At 55.3% G+C, this 22,245-nt stretch overlaps 6 protein-coding genes across 6 annotated transcripts; 3 read left to right on the forward strand and 3 right to left on the reverse strand.

Annotated features, from left to right (window-relative positions):
- Positions 1 to 2,078: 2,078 nt before the first annotated feature.
- Positions 2,079 to 3,873, forward strand: LY79DRAFT_576727 (major facilitator superfamily transporter; the record flags this gene model as incomplete). Its single annotated transcript, XM_060559819.1, has 4 exons — positions 2,079 to 2,442; positions 2,507 to 2,933; positions 3,011 to 3,276; positions 3,338 to 3,873. 4 exons carry the CDS (start codon positions 2,079 to 2,081, stop codon positions 3,871 to 3,873), a joined length of 1,593 nt encoding a protein of 530 aa, XP_060418241.1.
- A 986-nt stretch (positions 3,874 to 4,859) lies between these two features.
- On the reverse strand, positions 4,860 to 7,333 carry LY79DRAFT_541689 (inosine-5'-monophosphate dehydrogenase). Its single transcript, XM_060556950.1, has 3 exons — positions 6,658 to 7,333; positions 5,498 to 6,443; positions 4,860 to 5,439 (listed from the first exon to the last, which is right to left on the reverse strand). The coding sequence occupies exons 1-3, from the start codon at positions 7,136 to 7,138 to the stop codon at positions 5,247 to 5,249; spliced, it is 1,620 nt and encodes a 539-aa protein (XP_060418242.1). The 5' UTR covers positions 7,139 to 7,333; the 3' UTR covers positions 4,860 to 5,246.
- A 2,808-nt stretch (positions 7,334 to 10,141) lies between these two features.
- Positions 10,142 to 15,463, forward strand: LY79DRAFT_666734 (GTPase-activator protein for ras-like GTPase; the record flags this gene model as incomplete). Its single annotated transcript, XM_060563270.1, has 2 exons — positions 10,142 to 14,952; positions 15,079 to 15,463. The coding sequence occupies 2 exons, from the start codon at positions 10,142 to 10,144 to the stop codon at positions 15,461 to 15,463; spliced, it is 5,196 nt and encodes a 1,731-aa protein (XP_060418243.1).
- Positions 15,464 to 16,903: 1,440 nt separating this feature from the next.
- On the reverse strand, positions 16,904 to 18,146 carry LY79DRAFT_386217 (uncharacterized protein). Its single transcript, XM_060552902.1, has one exon. The coding sequence runs from the start codon at positions 17,805 to 17,807 to the stop codon at positions 16,938 to 16,940; it is 870 nt and encodes a 289-aa protein (XP_060418244.1). The 5' UTR covers positions 17,808 to 18,146; the 3' UTR covers positions 16,904 to 16,937.
- LY79DRAFT_386255 (uncharacterized protein) lies at positions 17,686 to 18,598 on the reverse strand. The gene has a single exon (XM_060552903.1). It carries the CDS (start codon positions 18,409 to 18,411, stop codon positions 17,893 to 17,895), a length of 519 nt encoding a protein of 172 aa, XP_060418245.1. The 5' UTR covers positions 18,412 to 18,598; the 3' UTR covers positions 17,686 to 17,892.
- Positions 18,599 to 19,760: 1,162 nt separating this feature from the next.
- On the forward strand, positions 19,761 to 21,510 carry LY79DRAFT_507742 (choline-sulfatase; the record flags this gene model as incomplete). Its single annotated transcript, XM_060553859.1, has 2 exons — positions 19,761 to 21,319; positions 21,372 to 21,510. The coding sequence occupies 2 exons, from the start codon at positions 19,761 to 19,763 to the stop codon at positions 21,508 to 21,510; spliced, it is 1,698 nt and encodes a 565-aa protein (XP_060418246.1).
- Positions 21,511 to 22,245: the final 735 nt, after the last annotated feature.

A 22,245-nucleotide genomic window follows, 5' to 3' on the forward strand; every position in this document is an offset into this window, starting at 1 on the left:
CACAAGCAAAGGTCACCCCTGCGCTGCCACCTCGATCTGATTACTCAGCTTTGTCGCACTTTTCCCGATGCTCGGCCCCGGCTTCGGCGAAATCGGTCAGACGCCGCCGGGGAAAAAGAGGCACCCCCACCGGCAAAAAGTGGACGTCATGGCAATGGCGGGGGGGGGGGGGGGGGCGACTTCGGTCTTCTCGACTCTTCTGCTTATTTTTTTCGTTCCATCTTTTTTTGACTTTGAGGCGGATTCTTAGAAGAGCACCACCACCTACTCCTGGTCGGATTAGGTATCTGTACACACCACCGGGCTACAGCGATAGCCCCTGCTTGTTTTTTTTTTTTTGTTTTTTTTGCATGCTTCGTTGCACACCACCCTCACCGACTCGCCATTATAGTACCTACAACTACAGAATGCCCTAGTGAACGCCTCTGCCGACAACGGACGTCTTGACAACCTGGCAGCCTTTCAAAGCATTACGCCGGCCAACCCCCACTTACGACATTCCCTCCCTGCAACACTGCCCGCCCGCCGCATCGCTTGGCCCGGACCAACTGCTTTCTCTATTTTGCCCCAGCAGCAGGGAATCGACTTTGGCTCGCAGAGCCTTGAGCCCTGAGAGACGTGGGAGATACGGGACACCACACAAGCCAGACCGGCGTCCCCTGGGTATCGCACTCGATTGTACAATGTACAAAGCGTCCGAGACACACGGCATCCGTTGCCGCAATGCATCTCGACCATTTTGCTCGCGTCTCGCGCTCGTCATTGGCACTTGACCCCTAATGAGGTATGCGCTAGGATGTCGTCGCAGTTGGTTCCTTCGTAGCTCGCTCGCGTGTACGAATGCCAAGTCAGGGTACCGCAGGCGGGAATTCCCACTTCCCACTTCACACTCTATCCATCGCACTAGCAGTGCTAATCCCCGGGAGGCGAGGCCTTCCAAGTGCCCCGTCTCCATCCCTAAGCAACCAAGTGGCTCAGCCCTCCACGAATAACCGCCCTTCTGACCAGTAACCGCATGGGATTCTTTCGTCAGCAGAGGCGCGGGGATCGGCGCCGAGCAACACAAAAGGGTCTGGTCCGGTCCCTTTCCGCTCTCTTGCGGCCCACGACGTCCTGCAGGAAGCTGGGGGGCATGACTGCTACCGGTACTCCTTGTCCAGTGCAGCGCAGCCGCGAGCCTGCAGATGGAAAGTGGGGCATTGCAGGTGTTTAGGTTTTTTTTTTTTTTTTTTCCTTCCCTTCTTTCCGTCTGCGCTCGACGAACCATTCCTTTCTTTGCTTGCCCGGGCTGTGTGTATGTGTACTTGTGACTCTTCCCCTTCTCCAATTCTCCAAATGTCTTTGCTTTAAAGTGATTGACCACCCTGCTTCCTTTTATGCTCCGACCTGCCTGCTCGCCTTCGACATCATACTGCCATATCGCATCACGCATATAGACTTGCTGCGTTTTTCGGAATCCCCGCTCTGGATCCTCGGTTTCGGCCCCCCTTGCCCAAGACCTCGCAGCCCGGACTTCCCACGAACTTGTCCAGTAGTTCCTGTGGTTTCCTCGGGCCTCTTGTCCTTTTTACCAGTGTCATCATGACCAAACCAACGCAACCAAAGTTGCCGGCCAAGCAACTGGCCATCCTGGGTAAGACGCCCTCACATTTCAGAACATGTCTCGGCGATTGCTTTTGACTGCCCTGGTAACAAACCTCGACTCTCTGCGGACGACGTCAAGGTGCTGGGCAAGTGCCGATGAGCCAAATCAGGTCGGCGGGAAGCGTTCGTAAGCAAACTCGGGAACACGCGGTGGGAGGCTTTGTGGGCGTCGTGGGGTCGCATTCGCTGGGATCGAGAGCTCTGGGACGGTTGGATACCTGCATGTTTCGCCATATTGCCGCCGGCCTGTCCTTAGCCACACATACCTCAAGAACCTACCTCGAAAATGCGACGCAAGCGTGGTCCTGATCTTTCAAGGGTGCCTGATCACTGTGAACCGTGGAGGTCGACTACGTCATACGAGCCCAAGGCGGCCGCGTACGAGGAGGACATAACACAAGTAATTTCGACTACAACCGCCTTCGGCATACCTCATGGCCGAATATTGCCGATTATTGAACTTTCAGTGTAACGCTAACTCTACAACAGCTATTGCACGGTTCGCGGAGCCTCTCGCGTTGACATCAGTCTTTCCCTACCTCCCGGAGATGATTAGGAGTTTCGGCGTTGCACAAAACGATGTCGCAAAATGGGCCGGTTACACATCCGCCGTCTTCTCCCTTTCTCAGAGCGTGACCGCCGTTGCGTGGGGACGGGCCTCCGACCGGGTCGGAAGGAAACCGACCATCATTGTTGGTCTCATCTCGACGATGGTGTTCTTTGTCGTCTGGGGTATGTCCACCAGCCTACCGATGGCCATCATCGTGCGAGCCATCCTGGGCAGCGGAAACGGAAATGGTATGTGCAGCTCCTATTGCTTGTCCTCTGTCACAGGGTGCGGGGTGCTAATGCCGCGCTTCAGTTGGAATCATCAGGACCATGGTTGCTGAAATGGTCCCCGAGAAGGAGTTGCAACCCCGGGCGTTCTCCATCATGCCCCTGATCTGGTCCGTCGGCTCCATCTTCGGCCCAGCCTTTGGCGGTTTCTTCGCCAACCCCGCCCGCCGTTTCCCTTCCGTGTTTGGCGATAGCTGGTTCTTCAACGCGTATCCGTTCGCTCTGCCGAACTTCATCGCCGCCGTCTTCTTCCTCATCTCTGTCGCCACCGCCACCCTCTTCCTGAAGGAGACGCTCGAAAGCAAGCGTCATAAGCCCGACTGGGGCCTCCTCCTCGGCGAACGCCTCACCCGCCCCTTCCGCCGCTCCCGCCCCCCACCTACCACCCTCCCAACGTCCGACGAACCTCCTTTGTCGACGGCGAGGCCACCGCGCCCTTGGTCCCCACCAAGGTGAACTCCCACGCCAAGGACCCCAAGCAGCCCACGGAGGCGCCGAGCATGAAGGAGGTCTTCACCGCGCAGACAAGCATCAACCTGCTCTGCTACACCTTCCTCGCCCTGCACTCCGTGGCCTATGACCAGATCCTCCCGGTGTTCCTCAACTACCCCGTGCAGGCCCACACGCCCGACAACACCCACCTGCCTTTCCAGTTCTCCGGCGGCTTCGGCCTCAGCTCGGACCGCATCGGCACCATCTTCACCATCTACGGCATCACCTGCGGCGTGATCCAGTTTTTTGTTTTCCCTCCTCTGTGCAACTACTTTGGTGTCCTGCGCTGCTTCCGCGCTTGCGGTGCGTACAACGATATGCCCCCTCTGTTACTAGTGTGACATTCGCTAACAAACGTCCCCAGCCATCACCTTCCCCGTCGTCTACATGCTCACCCCCTACGTGGTCCTCTTCGAGAGCAGCACCGGCCGCTACGCCGCCCTCATGGTCGTCATGTTCGTCAAGGCCTTCGCCGTCATCGTCGGCTTCCCCTGCATGACGATCCTGCTCACCAACTCGGCCTCGTCGCTGCGCATCCTCGGCACCCTCAACGGCTTCGCCACCATGTTCAGCGGCTTCGGCCGCGCGTTCGGGCCCGCGACCGCCGGCGCCGCCTTCAGCTGGGGCGTCGCCCGGGGCTACATCATCGTCGCGTACTGGTTCCTCGCGCTGACGGCGCTCCTCGGCGCCATCCCCATCTACATGCTCTTCGACTACGACGCCCTGACGCAGACGCCCGACGCGAGCGATGACGACGAGGGGGAGGAGGACGAGAGCGTCAGCGACGAGGGATACGCCAGCGAGGGCAGCGGGCAGGCCGCGCCGACGGAGACGGCGCCCCTGCTGGGTGCGAAGACCGGGCCGGCGGGGTACGACGCCGTCAGCCCTTCCCGTTCGTAGACGGCGGCCGTCTTTTCGCGGCATGCAGAGGAATTTCTCCCTTTTTGGCCTTTTTCTTTTTGGCCATCGAAACCGGCTTTCGAAGATGAGACGCGAAACATGAGATCCACGGCCAGCCCCTCTTACGATTAAAACATTTCCCCCACCATCCACCGGCATCAGTTTTGTTCCTCCTCGTTTGGTTTGCTGTTGGGAAGGGCGGGAAGGGAGGCATATATGCAGGGCCCTTCATTGGTGGCATCTAGCCTGGGCAAGGAAGGCTTTTGCCATCGATCATTGTTGGCTCCGAGGGACTACCATAAAAAAAGCATCGTTCACTGGATTTATTTCAACTTTTTGTTTTCTAGCTCCGTCCTGGGCGGGTTATATCAGCGGCATCTCAGCGGGTAATACGATTTAGCATGCATAACGTGTGGATGACCTTTTTCTATTTTTTTTTTCCCCCCGCGATGGAACCCCCCCTCCCCAAGTCATCTAATTACCATGATCATGTTCCGAGACCCCTCCCCTTTGTGCATCTTTGCCCGTGTCCGTGTTTCCAGAACATGTGTGTGTCTTGATCGGTCCGAGCCAGACTCCCCTGTTTGGAGCCGGACCGTGTGAGTCGGGAGTTCTTTTTCCTTCTCCCCCCCTTCCTTGCCTGGAAGGTTGAATCTGTTCAACTCGGTCAGTTGAGAGGAGCGTCGTTTCCCTGTTCTTGCGACGAATTTGCCCTCCCCCTTTTTGACGACAACGACTTTTGACACCTTCCAAATTCCCGTCCCGTTCTCCATCGACATGTGCATGATCTCCCTCTTTTCTGACATGTTAGTCCATCACCCGGGACCCGGCGCCCTGCGAGTACTACGTGTCTTCCATAACTACCTAGGGATACCTGGCAAGGCTTGTGAGCACGGCTGCCCCCCCCCCGCCTGGCAGGTCAGAGCCCAGAACGGGCAGGCCAAAATCAACATGAGAGAGCACCGTCGGCGACTTTGGAAAGAGATTTGGGTTTTGATTGGTTGAGTTTTCTCTTCCCCGATGGAGGGTTTGTGTATGTTTTCTCTTTTTGGTATTCAGAACGCTGCATCGTCCCCAGGCGACTCGGCCCACTTCCCATTGCATAGACTCCAAAAACTCCGCTAGACTGAAGAACTGCCGCCCTATAACCCCCATAAAAGCCTGGTTTTGCTTCGCCCTTCTTTTGGCATGTGTGTGCACGTGTGTGCTCCCGAGGGGGAGGCTTTTTATGTTTTCTTGAAGAAACCCTGTTTTTTTTCCCCCTCCTTCCCCTGGCCAGCCTCCTTTTTGATTCCCACCAACCTTTTGCCTATGTCCCATTCACGTCTTGTAACCATTCCATCATGTCTGCAAAGCTGCATCTGCCTTTTTTTTCAGGCAAAGAGCTTCTTCTCGTAAGATTCCATGTTCACGTTGCCCTCGAGCTGAGCGCTGGAAGTACGGAGCTCGAAGCGGAGAGTGCCGTTGTCAACGGACTCGCGGAGCTCCTTCAGGGACTGGATACCACAGTCCTGCATGGAGTGCTTCAGGCCGGCAGCTAAATAGGGGATGAACTTGCTGATGGGACTGGGGAACAGTTAGCATTCTGAGCGTGACATGGTAATGGTGATGGATGTAAACTAACCCTCTGTGGGCAACCGAGCCGGTGACACCCTGGGCAACAAGGACACTGTCACCCTCGGAGAAGTAGCGGGCGGTGCCGGCGTTGCTCTTCTGGCTGTCCTTGCCGCCGTTGCCGGCCTTCTTGTCCTGCATGGCGTCGATGCTGCCCATGCCACGGTAGGCCTTGACGAGCTTACCCTCCCGGGAGACAAAGGATGTACCTGGGGACTCGGTGGTACCGGCCAGAAGACCACCCATCATGACGGTAGAGGCGCCGAGGGCGAGACCCTTGACGACGTGGCCGACGTTCTGGACACCACCGTCGGCAATGCAGGGAACACCGAAGCGGGCGGCGAAGCTGCTGACAGAGTGGACGGCGGCGGCCTGGGGACGGCCGACAGCCATGACCTCCTGGGTGATACAGGCGGAGCCGCTGCCCATGCCGATACGGAGACCGTCGACGCCAGCCTCGATCAGAGTGGCAGCCTGCTCGCGAGTGACGACGTTTCCGCCGACGACATCGAGGCCGGGGAACTCCTTCTTGATCCATTGGACCATCTCGACCTGGTACATGCTGTTACCCTGGGAGCTGTCGAGGATGACGACGTCGAGGCCGGCTTCGACGAGGAGCTTGAGGCGGTCCTTGTCCTCGGGACGGGTGCCGATAGCGGCACCGCAGAGGAGCTGCTTGCTGTCGGGCAGCTTAGAAGCCAGGGGGAAGTGCTGGTTCTTGTTGAGGTCGGAGCGGGAGATCATGGAGACGAGGTTGCTGTCCTTGTCGACAATGGGCAACTTGCCCTTCTTGGACTTGGCCAGGATCTTGTTGGCCTCGGGGAGGTCAATGCCTGCGGGGGCGGTGATCAGGTCGGTGACCATGACCTTGGAGATGGGCTGGTTGGGATCCTCCTCGAACTGGATGTCGCGGTTCGTGACGATGCCCAGCAGCTTGGAGCCAAGCTTGCCGGACTCTGCAGACTTTTGTTAGCCATGTTTTTCCCAAACAAGGTTGCTGCAGCAGTAAGGAATCCGTGTAGAAGGCTTTGATCATATTATAAAGGTCTCCTCAGAACGACATGGTCGTCAAGTAGGTGGAACGAAAGTTATATTGAAAAGGTTTGTAATCATGAAAGCGAGTAGGGTGGGTGGGCGAGTGCGAAAAGAAATCCGAGAGGGCTGACAAACCTGTGACGGGGAAACCTCCGAATCCCCACTTCTCCTTCAGAGCCTTCGCCTCGCCGACGGTGGTGTCGCGGCTGATGACAACGGGGTCCAAGATGAAGCCGTTTTCGTAACGCTTGACCTTGCGGACCATGTCGGCCTGCTCCTGAGGAGAGCAGTTGTGGTGGATGACACCCAGACCACCCTGGAGGGCGATGGCAATGGCCATCTCGTGCTCAGTGACGGTGTCCATGGGGGAGGAGACGAAGGGGGTCTTGAGGGTGATTCTCTTGGTAACGGGGGAGTCGAGGACGACGGCGGAGGCGGGGAAGCCAATGTAGCCGGGGAGGAGCAAGAAGTCGTTGTAGGTCAGGCCACCGTGCTTCTTGGTGTCCATGAGCTCGTGGATGTCGAGGCCATCGCGGCTCTCGTACTCCTTCAAGACCTGCAGCGCGGACTTGGAGTCGAGCACCTTGGCGCCGTTGATTCCGTTGGTGGAAGGCATCTTGGAGGGTCTAGTTTTTTTTCTTCAATTCTTCTCGAGGAAACAGGAGAAAGAAAAGGTTTAAAAAAAACGGAGTTGAAGGAACAGCTAGTCGTTCGAATTGGAGCAAGAAAAACAAAGTCAGGCCGATTCGAAGACTAAGGGTAGTTATGTCTCTTCTTCCCGTAAGAAAGAAGAGGAAAAAAATCTTGAGACGACACCCCGCAGGAAATTTTTTAACGTGAACGGACCCTGAGCACTGCGCGGGCGGCCAAACGAGGGGCAACTGCGGCAAGCGGTGAGAGAAGACAGTGCGGCGCAACCATGAAAGTAGTAGATGTACTGTGACAGGCCGTTTTCTGCTTTCTTCCTAGAAGCATGGTACAATGCACATTGTTTTTTCCCCTTCACCTGTGACCGCCTGCATACCAGGGAGCGAGTGTTTCATCTTTTTTTCCCTCCATCATCATAGAATACGAGATGCCGGAGATCAGAGTGTTCCTGACCCTTTCTATATATATGTACTATGTATGTCTGGTGCAGCCAGAACTGCTTCTAAGCACAGTAGCCAGTGTCTGGCCACGGCAGATATACGTAGTAGTAGACCCAGCCTTATGTAAGAAGGCATCAGAGCTCCTTTGAAATGACGCAACAGCACATGGGACCCTGGGGGTCGAGGGGCAGGAAAAAAGCGGTTTTAAGATTAAACAGAACTGCCTTGATTGTTGCAGTCTGTCAGAGGATAACAAACGGGTATTGCCCTTATTGATGGTGTACGCCCACACGGATTCATTTCGACATGTTGCGTTTGTGCGAAAATTTTCAACTCGAATGAGAACCAAGATGCCTTGTCGAACCGTCTTGCTGCAGAGTTTGTAGCGTCTGGTTGGCCAGAGCAACCGACCGACGGCAACCCCTGTTGCAGTTGCGCAGACCAGACTGAACTGGGCAGTGGCTGACACGTTGAGCATCACACATGCCTGCGCTTGATGACGGGGAGGCGGTGGGACAAGGTACCGTCGAACCCGTCCCTCGAGGTGTGAAAAAGTGAAAAGGTCCGAAGTCTTCACGCCGCCACATGTTGGGAAATCCGAATGCCTCGGAGCAATAAGACTGGTGGTGTTACTGTTGCTTTTTTATGTCGCTTAGGCTCAACTACCAGTAGCGTCTGATTGAAACACGGGTTCATGTCCGCGCAGTGCAACGCATACTTGGAGGGTTGGACGTTGGCGACTGGAGAAACCGAGCCCATCCAACCCCCGAGAGCCTCAATACTCTTCAGCCTTTCTCATATATTGATGGTCTGCCCATAAGCCAAAACGTTTATCGGTGTGCATATCGTCAGAGAGCCTAATTGGCCCACAAAAAAAACAAAAAAAAAGCTGAAGGTGCAAAACTGTGTGGGAGGAAGAAGAAGAAAAAAAAAAGAGAGAAAAAAAAGAAACCCCCCCCCCCCTAGCGAAAGACCCCCTCGAGACCAACACGAGAGTATGATTGGCTGTTTCACCAGCATCGGAAAAAGGAACAAAGAAAAGACATCAAAAACAACAAGTCTTTTTTTGGGACTTGGAGGACAATGGATACACTAAAACCCCAAACAACGGCAAATATCGTCGTCGGCGCACTCTTGCTTGGAAGACGACAAAGCCATACGGATGCCAATTGTCCGCTGGCGGATTGCATACGTACGCTGCGGTATCCGTACGTCGTAGGTGTGTCAATGAAGCTAGAAGACAGTGGTGCCACAGAAATGGGCCAGAACTTTGTTCGTGGGGGGAGGGGGGGGTTCGTCACTTTTTGCGATATGATCCATGCAGCAGGTTGCAAACGCAATGCTCATCCTGGTCATTGGGCACGACCCATCAAACCTTGACTTGGACAGCAAAGATAGTCTCCCGATCTAGTACACTAACTGAGGTAGGCACTCGACGACGTTTCTGAGACGACAGACAATGGGGTTAGATTGGTCGACGTGGCACAGGGCTCTGGATGGAGCAGACGCCCGCATGTGTCAAATCAGATGAAGAAAGACAACATCTTGGCCCGCTCCTCAACAACCGTTTCCAAAGGGGAAGCAAGGGCCTGAGTATACTATACAGAAATTCACAATAGGTAGGTAGGTTGTTCAGCCTGGCAGCTTTGGGCCTCACCGGGTCATCGTCTTGTTGACTTTTCTTGGGTTGCAGCCCTCCGCGGGAGCGTGTGGCCCAGAGAAAACGGGACGACAGTCCAATTGACGGACAGCGGAGGCGGGCGGAGGGGGCGGAGGGCCGTGCAACGGAAGATTGGGTGCATTAGTACCCACTTATTTTGAAGAAGCCGGGCGGGTGCGACGCAGGGGCCACCCTGGGTGAGCCACAAGCCACCCGGATTTCCTAGGTACCCTGGCTGCAAGGGGGCTGGGCTGGTTGCTGCCGCTTCCCACTTGCAGCAGTAAACAAACAAACTGCCTTAACAGGTCCCGACTCCCTCCCACTGTCCCCCCTCCCCTCGCCTCCCCTCCATCGACCCAACATCCCACCCACACCCGGTCCATTTTGACGAGATTGCGACTGCGCTTTGAATGGCAGTGGCTGCACTGGCGTGAAGTGGGCTGTCTGTCTGTTCATTGTTAATATTCCGCCGCAATAGTCTTCTCATCATCATCATCATTGCCCTTGTCGTCGGCCTCGTTTTCCTCGCTGTTGTCGAACCTCTTTTGATTTTTGTTTCGTTTGCGCAGCGCGCGCTCCTGTTGCGTCTCGAGGCCCCCCCCCCAACCACCCCATTCTTCACCCGCATTTTCGACGTACCGCCGAGCGCGCCGCCTCGAATCTTACCCCGACGTTTGCTTGCTTGTCTTGTCGAGAGACCCTTACGAGCATCATAGAAGAACGAGACCCCGAGGTCCACCTTAATCAGTCTCGCTACATACCACTACCATCGACGTCCGACAAAGGCGCCCTAATGTTGTCATTCGAATTCCTGTGCCCACAGATTTTCGATTGCAGGCTGCCTCCGGTATCATAATCATCGCCGCCCACCATGTCGCACCGACCACACCCTCTCAGACAGTCGCATACCCTGGATTACCCCAGCAACCTCAACCGTCAGTCCTCTACCACATCATCCATTGCTTCCTCGGGGTACTCGTTGTACTCCGAAAACAGCAGAGCAAGCACTCAACTCTCTTCAGTTTCCAGCGGCTACTCGTTACCAAGTTCTCATAAGAGGGGCAAAAGCGATGGCTCACGGCTGCAAAAAGTCTCATTTGGAGGCGAGAACCAAGACCACAAGAGAGAACAGGACAACAACATCTACTCCATGGCTAGGCAGTCGCTCCGTCCACTCCCCCAAGCTCCCGCGTCGCCATCCCGTGCCACTGCCACCCTGCCGACGACGACGCCCTCAACTCCTTCGCCGCCTCGTTCAACCTACCGCCATGAACGCACCCAGAGCGTTGACAGTGGCAAGCTCTCACACGCCCAACGCGACGGCAGCACGTCTCCGACTCCGCTGTCACGAACTCTGACAATCCGCCCCAACTCGATGTTCATCCCCCGTTCCGACTCTGTCAGCCGTGGAAGCGCGGCCCTGCCCCACGCCTATGAACCCCCTTCCGCTGTGCACTCCGCGGCACTTGCCCGTCCGGACCTAGAGAAGCTGGGCAGATCTTCGACAAGCCAGCTGCGCACATTATCCAAACTTGCTCAGTCCGAATCTGCTGATGACTTTGCAATCACAGCGCCAGCTCAAGAAGTGGTAGGCCTGAGGGGCCGTCGCAGGTTGCAGAGGGCAGGCCAACCCAACACAACTCGCGCTGGCCAGCGCACCGGCGGATATGGCTGGGAAGGGCGGAATTGGATGGACAAACAGCGTCAGTTTCTCCAGGCCTACGAATACCTCTGCCATATCGGTGAAGCAAAGGAATGGATAGAGGATATCATTCACAGGGCGATTCCTCCCATCGTTGAGCTGGAGGAGGCCCTTCGTGATGGAGTCACGCTCGCCGAGGTGGTCGAGGCTCTCAACCCTGACAGAAGATTTCGCATTTTCCGGCATCAAAAACTGCAATTCCGACACTCCGACAACATCGCCATCTTCTTCAGATACCTGGACGAAGTCGAACTCCCAGACTTGTTCAGGTTCGAACTTATCGACTTATACGAGAAGAAGAACATTCCCAAAGTCATCCACTGTATCCATGCTTTGAGTTGGCTTCTCTTCAGAAAGGGCATAGTCGACTTCCGCATTGGTAACCTTGTCGGACAGCTTGAGTTCGAGCACCACGAGCTCGAAGCCATGCAAAAGGGTCTCGATAAACTCGGAGCTAACATGCCCAGTTTCGGCAACATGGGAGCTGACTTCGGCGTCGAACCCGCAACCCCGGAGCCCGAAGAGACCGAGGAGGAGAGGATCGACCGTGAATTGGGTGAGAACGAGGCGTCCATTGTTGAGCTTCAGGCACAAGCCCGTGGAGCCATGGTGCGAATGCGCCTGGGAGACACCATGCAGCAGCTGTGGGACGTTGAACAGGCGCTCATTGATCTGCAATCGCGCATCCGAGCCGATTTCACTCGTCAAGTCATTGGCTATCGGCTTCAGATGAGACGCTTTGCGGTTGACCTGCAGAGTCTTGCTCGCGGATTCCTCATCCGAAACAGAATGGCCAACAAGGAGCGCATGTGGAGGATGCTGGAACCCGATATCTTGGAGCTCCAAAGTATATTTAGGGCCAACAAGGTCCGCGATGAGGTACGGGACAAGAGATCTCAATTGGCCCGTCATGCTGGACCTGTTCGCAAAATCCAAGCAGCACTTAGGGGGTTCTTGGTCCGAAAGGAGCTCGTAATCCAACAGCAGGAAACGGTACAAACATCTGGACAAGTTCAAAGTCTTCAGGCTGCTGTCCGCGGAATGCTGTTGAGAGGACGTGTTGCCGATGACCTTTACCTCCTGGACAAACAGGCCGATAGCATAATCAGGCTCCAGGCTGCTGCCAGGGCACTGCTGACTAGAGATCAGATTTCGCGGGAACAAGGGCATCTCCAAGGCTCTGCGCCGCAATGGACCGCTCTTCAAGCAGTGATCCGAGGCCAGTCGCTTCGTACCGAAGTCGGTGCTATTAGGGCGGAACTCGGTCAACATACACCCGAAATCGAGAGCCTCCAAGCCGCGATCCGAGGCAAATCACTTCGCGATAGGGTCGCTGCAACGACAGCTGATCTCCTTCAGCACACTCCCGAAATTGAAAATCTTCAAGCAGCCGCTCGAGGCAACGCAGTGCGCCTCGGGGTCTCGGCCACAAAGGCAGAGCTCGCCAAGCACGTCACCGAGGTGGAGCAACTCCAAGCACACGCCAGAGCAGCAGCCGTTCGCCGCGATGTTTCCGAGATGCTTGATGAGTTGAGCAGCTACGAGGCGGTTTTCATCGACTTTCAGTCTCTCATCCGCGGAATGATGGAGCGACGCCGCGTTGCTTCCGAACAAGACGCTCTGTCTCGTGCCGAGCCGAAGATCACCAAACTCCAGGCGCGCATTCGTGGTTACCAGCATCGCCGGCAACATGCAGAGCTTCTCAGAGAGCTCGAGTCCCACACTCCAGCGATTGAGAAGCTTCAGGGACTTGCACGCGCCATGATGGTGAGAGGAGACGTCTTCAACCTCATCTCGGATCTTGAAGAAGAAGAGAGCGTCATCACCGAAATGCAGGCTGCTGCTAAGGCCTTTATTGTCAGAGCCAAGTTCGAAGAGAAGAAACGGTACTTTGACGAAAACATGCAAAAGGTCGTCAAGATCCAGAGCCTCGTTCGCGCCAAGATCCAAGGAGACGCGTACAAGAGTCTCACTCACGGCAAGAACCCGCCAGTCAACGCCGTCAAGAACTTTGTCCATCTCCTGAACGATAGCGACTTCGATTTTAACGAGGAGATGGAGTTCGAAAGAATGCGGAAGACGGTGGTCCAGCAAGTTCGCCAGAACGAGATGTTGGAGCAATACATCGACCAGCTAGACATCAAGATTGCGCTGCTCGTCAAAAACAAGATCACCCTGGACGAGGTTATCAGACACCAGAACAACTACGGCGGGCACTCCATCGGTCTTCTGGCGAACTCGTCAATATCGTCCACCAACCACTTTGACTTGAAGGCTCTGAACAAGAGCTCACGGAAGAAGCTGGAATCGTACCAGCAGCTCTTCTTCAACCTCCAGACACAACCCCAATACCTCGCACGTCTCTTCAAGCGCATCCGCGAACAAGGCACCCCCGAGAAGGAATGCAAGCGAATTGAACACCTGATGATGGGTCTGTTCGGGTACGCTCAGAAGCGTCGTGAGGAGTACTACCTCCTCAAGCTCCTCGCCCGGTCCATGCGAGAGGAGATTGAGGGCAGCAGAAGCTTGCAGGATTACCTGCGAGGCAACTTCTTCTGGACCAAGCTCCTGGCTAACTACACACGATCCCCTCGCGATCGGAAGTACCTTCGAGAGCTTCTTGGTCCCATCGTGCGAGACAATATCGTCGAGGATCCGGCCCTTGATCTCGAAAGCGACCCTCTACAAATCTACAGAGCAGCCATCAACAATGAAGAACTGCGGACCGGCCGTCCCAGCCGACGCCCCTTGGATGTTCCCAGAGAGATGGCCATCAAGGACCCAGAGACCCGGGACCTCTTCATCGACCATCTTCGCGACCTCAGAGAGATTTGCGACCAGTATTTGCTGGCTCTGGAGGATCTCCTTCCGAAGATGCCCTACGGTCTCCGTTTCCTTTGCCGTCAGCTATTCGAGGCTCTCTGCCAACATTTCAAGAAGGAACCCCAGCACCACCTGCTCCAGATCGTCACGAACTGGCTCTGGCGCTTTTACATGCAACCCGCTGTCATTGCCCCCGAGAACGTTGGCGTTATAGAGAAACAGCTGAGCCCTCTCCAGAAGCGTAATCTGGGCGAGGTCGCCAAGGTACTCGGTCAGATCGCGTCTGGAAGACCATTTGGCGGAGAAAACATCTACCTGCAACCACTGAACGCCTTCGTGGGCGATTCGATGGAGCGACTTGCTCAGATCACCCACGAGCTCATCTCGGTCCCGGATGCCGAGCGCAACTTCGACATTGACGAGTTCAACGATCTGTATTCCAAGAACAAGCCCACCCTATACATCAAGATGACGGACATCTTTGCCATCCACAACCTGGTTGCTGGCGATCTCCCGACGATATGCCCCAACCGTGATGATGTCCTCCGGGAGATCCTGCAAGACCTGGGTAGTGCCAAGAACAACGAGAACGAAATGCTCGCCGCGGGGTCATCCGACATTCAAATGTATCTCACGCCGAAGCTGCACGACGTTGACGACCCCGAAGCAGAGGTTAAGGCCCTCTTCATGGAGACGAAGCGATGCATCCTCTACATTATTCGCGTACAGACGGGCGCCAATCTCCTGGAAATCCTTGTCAAGCCCATCAACCCTGAAGACGAGCACAAGTGGCGGGCAGTCCTGCACGACGACTTCACAAAGGACGCCAACACTAGAGGCGCGTACTCGGACGCCAACATGCTGGACGTGACGCGGATGTCATACTACGACCTGAAGCGGATAGCTCTGGAGAACATCTTGAGACTGGAGCACATGGGCAGAATCTCCAAGCACAACTACTACCAGGACATCCTCAACGCCATCGCTCTCGACATCAGAACCAAGAGCAGAAGACGCGTGCAGCGGCAGCGCGAACTGGAGGGTGTCCGGTCGACTCTTTCCAACTTGCACGAGAAAGCCAAGTACCTCGAGCAGCAACGCAAGAGCTATGACGATTACATCGAGTCGGCCATGGCGACGCTACAGAAGAACAAAGGGTAAGTCTATCAAACTCCATTGAGCCTCCCCCTCCCACCCTTTCGGACCCCGGATGGGTCTTCCCTCCCCATTTCCTCACATTATAATGTGTGTCGCCATAAGCTGACTAAATCTCGTCATTATAGGAAGAAACGGTTTCTGCTTCCGTTCACCAAGCAGTACAACCACCAGCGTGAACTGGAGCGTACCGGGCGGGTCCCCAAGTTTGGCAGCTACAAATACAGCGCTCGGGCTCTCGCGGAGAAAGGCGTGGTCGTCGGGTGGAGTGGCGTCACCGACTGGGAGAGGGTCAACCTCACCATTTCTTGCGACGAAGTGGGCGTCTTCTCCCTCGAGGGGTCCCGCGGCCACATCCAGATGCCAGGCGCCAGCGCCGAAATACCCATCGAGGATCTGCTACAGGCACAGTTCGAGGCTCACCAGTTCATGAACCTTTTCGAAGGGAACCTCAAGCTGAACGTCAACTTGCTGCTGCATCTTCTGTACAAGAAGTTCTACCGCACGCAGTAAGAGAAGGGGGGAGAGAAAAAAGATGAAGCAAACCGGCGTGAGGCGAGAGAATGAAGGGTACATGAGACATGGATTTTGACGGGACGGTGGGCGGGGCGTGCGGGATATTTTTCACCCTCTCCGGCATGCATGAGACGGGATGTTCCTCGGGCCAGGTAAAGGCCTTCTTTCCCTCTCTCTCGTCGTTTCCGTCTTCTCTTCGATATTGCATTGCGGGGTAAAACGAAAACTGGAATCAATTAGGAGAATATTGCTTGTGGGGAGTATGTATGAGCAAACACCGACGACTACGATAACAAGGACGACGACGACGACAACAACAACAATAACAACAATAACAAAGCATTCGTTGGGTGAGCAGAGCAGCCGTCCTTCCCTGGGGAAGGGTTGCTGCTGCTGTTGCTCCCCTCCCCCCCTCCCCCTCCAAAAAGTAGGGAAACTCGGGATTTCAAACGACGGATGAGGAGCGGGGGGGAGTCTTTGGGAGATGCGGCGGGGGAAAAGGGTTGCATAAGAGATTCCCCTCTACGTTAGGTCTTTTTTAGTAGTCGCCTTTTTTTTAATCAACTTTTCAATGATGCGGCCCCGCATTGTCGAACGCTTTCTTGTTCTTCTTCTTCGTCCTGTGCCTCCCGGTTTCTCGTGTGTCAGGGACATGTTATGTCGACTATGCCGACGGTAGACGACGTGCCCGCAAGCTATGCTTGGCAAACCACAGGAGAGACAGAAGGTAGCCTTGCGGACGGCGTGGCGTTGTGTAACCTCGGGAGCCGCGGGACGGGCATTGCCAAGAGCCAACGGCGAAACGCCATCTCAAGTCATGTGAGGTTATTTGAGACTTTGGGGACCAAAGGAACGAGAGGCCTCGAGCGGGAAGAAAGAGAGGGGAGGGGAGGGCAGGGCAGGGAACGTGAAACTATACAGACTTGACTAGAAAGAGGGGTGCGCGTGCTGCGGGCGTTATGCTGCTATCAGGTTTTTGATAGTCATTGGCAAAGGGGCATGGATGGATGAATCAATGTGTTGCGGCTCCTTGCCGCCAGATGTCGAGGAAGTGCCCAGCAAGACCAAGAGGGCGAGAAGGCCAATACGGGCTAGACAGGCAGCTCGATGCAATGTTCTGGCCGATCATCGATGACAACTCACGACGGCCGATTCGCAGCGCCTTTTCCCATGGCGGGGCGGCCGGGGCCTACTCACTTATCATGTCTGTGATGGAACGAGCAGCGGCCCGGCCGGTGCGGTTGTCGGTGCGGTTGCCGGTGCGGTTGCCGGTGTGGTTGGAAGGGCAAGATCCCACACCTGATAACATGAAGGCAGAGAGGGTAGTGCGGTTTCTTTTCGTCGTAGAGCAATATATTGGTTTGCAGCACATCTTGTCAGCCTTCTCGACGAGGGAAGGTTGATTTGTTGTTCGCTGTTGGTTGGTGCGCTGGCGAGCGTGATGTTGTGTTGAGGGGGGCCTGGGCATGTCTCAGCTCGTCATAATGAGATGTGATTTAATGCTGGGCCTGGGGTTAGGGTGCAGGTTCAGACGTGGTGTTGCTGTGCTGGAGCAAACCCTTGCGATGCACTTAACGGGTTGTGTGTGATGTGTCGTCAGATGACCGTTCATGTGCAGCGAGGGTCGTGTCACGACTCTGCAAGAGAATGGGCTTGCTAGCCTGACACACAACATGGAAGCTGACCAAGCACACGAGGGATGGAAAGCGGCGGTGCGGGTAGGCGGGAGAAGAGGGACGGATCGTCGGGCAGATTCGATCCTCGCGCCCTTGCTGGGACCTCGGATGGTAAGCCTGGAAAAAAGAAGAAAAAAAGACAGATGCGGTGATGATGCTGCGTTAATCGCCGGGTTAGTTGCGAGTGAAACGACGACTTGACCTGGATACCCGCTGCTAGCTGATGAAGCAATACTGGAGTGCGATGATGTGATTGCGGTTTGGCCGGAGCTGGGGCCATAAGGCCGGCGGTAAGTGATGAGGAGACTGTTGCGGAAATTGGTACGTGCGCCAGTGGCCCGTGGATGATGAAGCACACAAACCTTGGTGAAAGCCACGCCCGGAGTATAAGAACTTATGCCGATGGCGTGACCGGCCTCCAGGAGGGTAACCCCGCAAATGCGGGGTGTGATGCGGCTTTGAGGACGGAGGTGGACGCCATCATGATGTCCTTTTGGTGGTGGAAACTGTGAAATTGAAGATCTAGCCGTAGAATACGGAACCCCCAAAGGAAAACAGCTCGGTAGAATTGTCCAGGCATCAGCTCGGGCTGTGGGAATCTGAATGTAAGCCGAGACGAGGCGACAGATCAGCGGCTGCGGACTCCAATAAGTTCCTTGCTGCATTCGTTTCCGTCTGGATTATGGAGATCCGCCCCATTCGCTTCAATTTGTAACCGAACTGCTGGTGTCTTTGTCCTGCATGCGTAGGCTAGGGTGTCTGTAGATGCACGTGTAGTATTAGACCACCACCTTGGAGACGTGGTCTGCTGATGCACAGTATCTCTCGCTTGAGACTGATCTTATTTATTCGTCCTTTGCCCGGCCTTCGCGTCCTTATCTGTGGAAATGTGGTTAAAACGTGAGCGGAGTGCTCCGTAATCTTGTCGCGTGTACGGAGTACGGTGGGGTGGAATTCACTCCGTCGACTGACCGTCGCCCAGGAAAATTGATTGCTGTGGCATGTCAAGCTCGCAACCGCTACAGCTAATCGGAGGAAAGCCTGGCAGGGTTGGATGACGCTTATGCAGGTTGAGGCCTGGTGTTTGGGTACATGCGAATATGCAAGAGGGCGATTGCGGTTTAGCCGTCGGGGTCCAGGGGTCCGTTTAGCAGGGAAAAGGCGAGGGAAAACAAATCTGTATTCCTCCTCGAAGCATAACGAATGCTGTTCGTGCTCCAGAGTGTCCGACCACTGATCACGCGAGAGGCACGGGGCAGGCCAATCCATGCTCGACGTTCTAGAAAGTCTAGCCGCCCGTTCTTCTCGTTGTTATTGTCGCTGATTATCGCATGTGGCGGCGATGTTGTTCACACCGCCATCTAATCATCGATATAGCCATAGGAGGCTAACCACATTGACAAGGAGCAAATTGCGAACTGACGATAAGTGGAAACCAACGAGGAACGTAGGGCTTCTTATGGTGCAAAGATGTCCGCACGACGATCATGGATGCGAAACAAGACGTTGGATGCGAGCGACCTGGAAGAGGTAAATGAATGGCGGAGTGTTGCTCCGCTTGTATGATTTCGCCATTGACCGATCGAAAAACGCCATATTTGACACATGCGACGACCTCCGCTTCCTAGGCGATTGAGGAGCAAACTAGTCAGGTGGCGTGTTGGTATCCGTGTGTCGGTGGTGTATGCGTAGTGGCGTAGATGGATGGATGACATTTACACTAGCGAAAGGAGAAGAAGGTCGAGGAAGTAAAAGAGTCATCCATCCAATCCACCAGTGCTTTGGCCAAAGAACATCGGGACACTGGGAAGGCGTGTCTGGCCGGCGGCCCAAAACCACGTTCCTTTCATTACCTGGCTGGATAAGGAGATCTCGATTTTCGTGGACTGCGGGCTCCGGCTGGTGTATCCCTCCTATCCAGGGCCCCGTGTTATTGCATGAACTGGAACAAGATCCGCCAAGCTGGGAGGTGATGGTGGGTCACCCAGGGAGGGGTGTACACATAAGCAATGGCTATCTGGGGTATCCTTACCTGGGGAACTCAAGAGACCACCCTGCCTTTTACTATATGCATATATATGCATATATACGGTCTACCCCGTTTGGCCGTCGCTCCTTACCTTTGCTTCCTCAGTCTCTTTCTCCACGTCGTTCCGTCGTCGCTTCCTATCGGGCTCCATGGGGCGCCGGGAGTCGAGACGGATGGGACTGATCTCCCCTTCTCTCTTTACCCCCCGTCACTGCTCCCTCCCGTGGCACACTTTCTTAAAGGACAACTTCTCCCGCATACTTTCTGATCCGGTCTTTCTCTTTTTATCACTACGTTGCCTTAGAGTTTTAGCTGATTGTGCCTGCCCTTACACACATTGCTGGTCGATCGTTGCGTTGTCTTTGATCACGTATAAACTTTGATTGTTGCTCATTATCACCCTCGACGCACACACCAACCAACCCCTTCCTTCATAACCTGCCAGACCGCCTTCCTGCCTATCACTACAAAGGAACCTTCCTGTCACCACACGCCCCACGCAGGAAACTTCCAAATCGTCGGTGGCTGGCCCTCTTGAGTTTTGAAGACAACTTATCTCTTGCTCATGTTGTTGGTGCCTGAGAGCACAATGGCTCCCGATCTCAACTCCCTTCCCTCATCGCCTGTGGCGCAGCCTGCTCACAGCAAGCCGACCAACGGCAATGGCGCAACCAGCGCGAAGCAGCCCAACATTCTCTTCATCATGGCTGACCAGCTGGCTGCACCCCAGCTGAAGATGTACAACCCCGAGTCCCAGATTAAGACGCCAAACCTGGATGCTCTTGCCGCCGAGTCTGTCCAGTTTGACTCGGCTTACTGCCCCTCGCCGCTGTGCGCACCCTCGCGCATGAGCTTGATCACCGGCCTCCTTCCCATGAAGATCGGTGCATACGACAATGCCAGCCAAATCTCGAGTGAGGTTCCGACCTACGCGCACTACCTGCGCTTGAAGGGCTACCACACGGCCTTGGCCGGCAAGATGCACTTCATCGGCGACCAGCTACACGGTTACGAAACTCGTCTCACCAGCGACATCTACCCGGGCGACTTCGGCTGGGTGGTGAACTGGGATGAGCCCGACACTCGTCTCGAGTGGTACCACAACTCGAGCTCCATCCTCCAGGCCGGCCCTTGCGTGCGAAGCAACCAGCTGGATTACGACGAGGAGGTCATGTACCGGTCGACACAGTTCCTCTACGACCACGTCCGCCAGGGCCCTGAAAAGCGCCCTTTCGCTCTTACCGTCTCTTTGACTCACCCTCATGACCCTTACACAATCGAGGACAAATACTGGGACCTGTACGAGGATGTTGATATCGCTCTCCCCAAGGTCCGCATCCCCAAGGAGGAGCAAGATCCCCACAGCAAGCGTCTCATGAAGGTTTGCGACCTATGGGACTACGACTTCACCGACGAGCAGATTAAGCGAGCCCGCCGCGCCTACTACGGCTCCGTCAGCTACGTCGACGACTGCGTTGGCAGGCTTCTGTCCGTTCTGAAGAAGTGCGGTCTTGACGACAACACCATCATCGTCTTCAGCGGCGATCACGGTGACATGCTGGGCGAGCGTGGGCTTTGGTACAAGATGAGCTACTTTGAGTCCTCTGTCAGAGTTCCTCTCTTTGTCCGCCACCCCCACGAGTTCGAGCCTCACCGCGTGACCAAGAATGTGTCAACGCTCGACATCCTTCCGACACTTTGCGATCTGGTTGGTACGAAGCCCGCGCCTGGCTTGCCGATGGACGGCACGTCGCTGTTGCCTCACTTACAGGGCAGGACGGGCCACGACAAGATCTACGCCGAGTACACGGGCGAGGGCACCATCAGCCCGCTTGTGATGATTCGTGAGGGCCCTTGGAAGTTCATTCATTGCCCTGTCGACGGTACTCAACTGTTCAACCTTGAACACGATCCCCTGGAGCTGATCAACCTGGCATCCCAGAAGGCCATCTCCGGGAAGTTGTTGGGGGAGGAAGCGAAGGCAAAGCTCGAGGAGTACACGGCCGAGACGAAGGCCAAGTGGGACTTTGACGCCATCACCGAGCAGGTCCTGCAGTCTCAGCGCAAGCGTCGGCTGGTATGGGGAGCTCTCACCCAAGGAACTTTCACCAGTTGGGACTACGACCCGGTTGATGACGGCAGAATGAAGTAAGTCAAGCTTTCCCAATCAAGACAGAGCCAGCATCTAACGATCCCCAAGGTACATCCGCTCGCAGATCCCTCTCGATGATCTCGAGCGGCGCGCTCGTTACCCTCCCGTAGACAAGTACGGCCGGGAAGTCGACAGAGCGACGAACAGTCAAAGAGTTTACGGCCAGGCTGGGTCACACGGCCAGTAAGGGCTTTCGATCTATACACTTTTATGATGATGAACCTTGCGAAACGCATTTTCACGACGGCGTCCGGGGCATTCGGTCAGGATTTCAACACGCATTTCACTTTTGTTGTTGTTGTTGTTGTTGTTGTTGTTGTTGTTGTTGTTGTTGTTGTTGTTGCAGATATCGGCATTGCGATTCATTGCGTTTGAAGCATAGCCACCTGATGGATCAGAGGCCCTCTGCATAGCATGTTTTGATAGGGTCGCCGACAGTGGGGCCTAAAAGTTGGGGAGAAACTATTACCAACACCTTGCCACCGTGTGCCGCCTTGAGAGTGAAACTGTTCGCGGGGGGGGACCCCCCAATTTGCATTGCCCACAAGCCTAGCTGGCCACGAGATCACTGCGGTATGCGACTATCGAGAAATGGAGACTTTGTTTGGCTTCATCTGATGACATAGTTGTTGTGTTATTAGGCACATCACGAACGCCATTGGATGGAAGCATGTACGAGAGAAGCCAATTGTGGCCCGTTGCTTCTCAGTAGTGTGACTGATTGCTGAAGTAAGGTACATATACAAGGCGGACCGGTTCCTCTTAAGGTCGCACAGGTACACAATAATACTCCGACGACTGATTGCTGAGCCCTTCCCACGACAGTCCCTGTCCAGCTCTCCCTGATTAGCAGTTGTCGATCCCCCTTGAGGTAGTCCGCAGATGCCCGTCCCGCATGGCCCCTGCTCCCCCTCTACAGCAA

The sequence above is a fragment of the Colletotrichum navitas genome (genome assembly GCF_030913465.1).
Source record: "Colletotrichum navitas strain CBS 125086 chromosome Unknown LY79scaffold_8, whole genome shotgun sequence".
Taxonomy (NCBI): Eukaryota; Fungi; Ascomycota; class Sordariomycetes; order Glomerellales; family Glomerellaceae; genus Colletotrichum; species Colletotrichum navitas.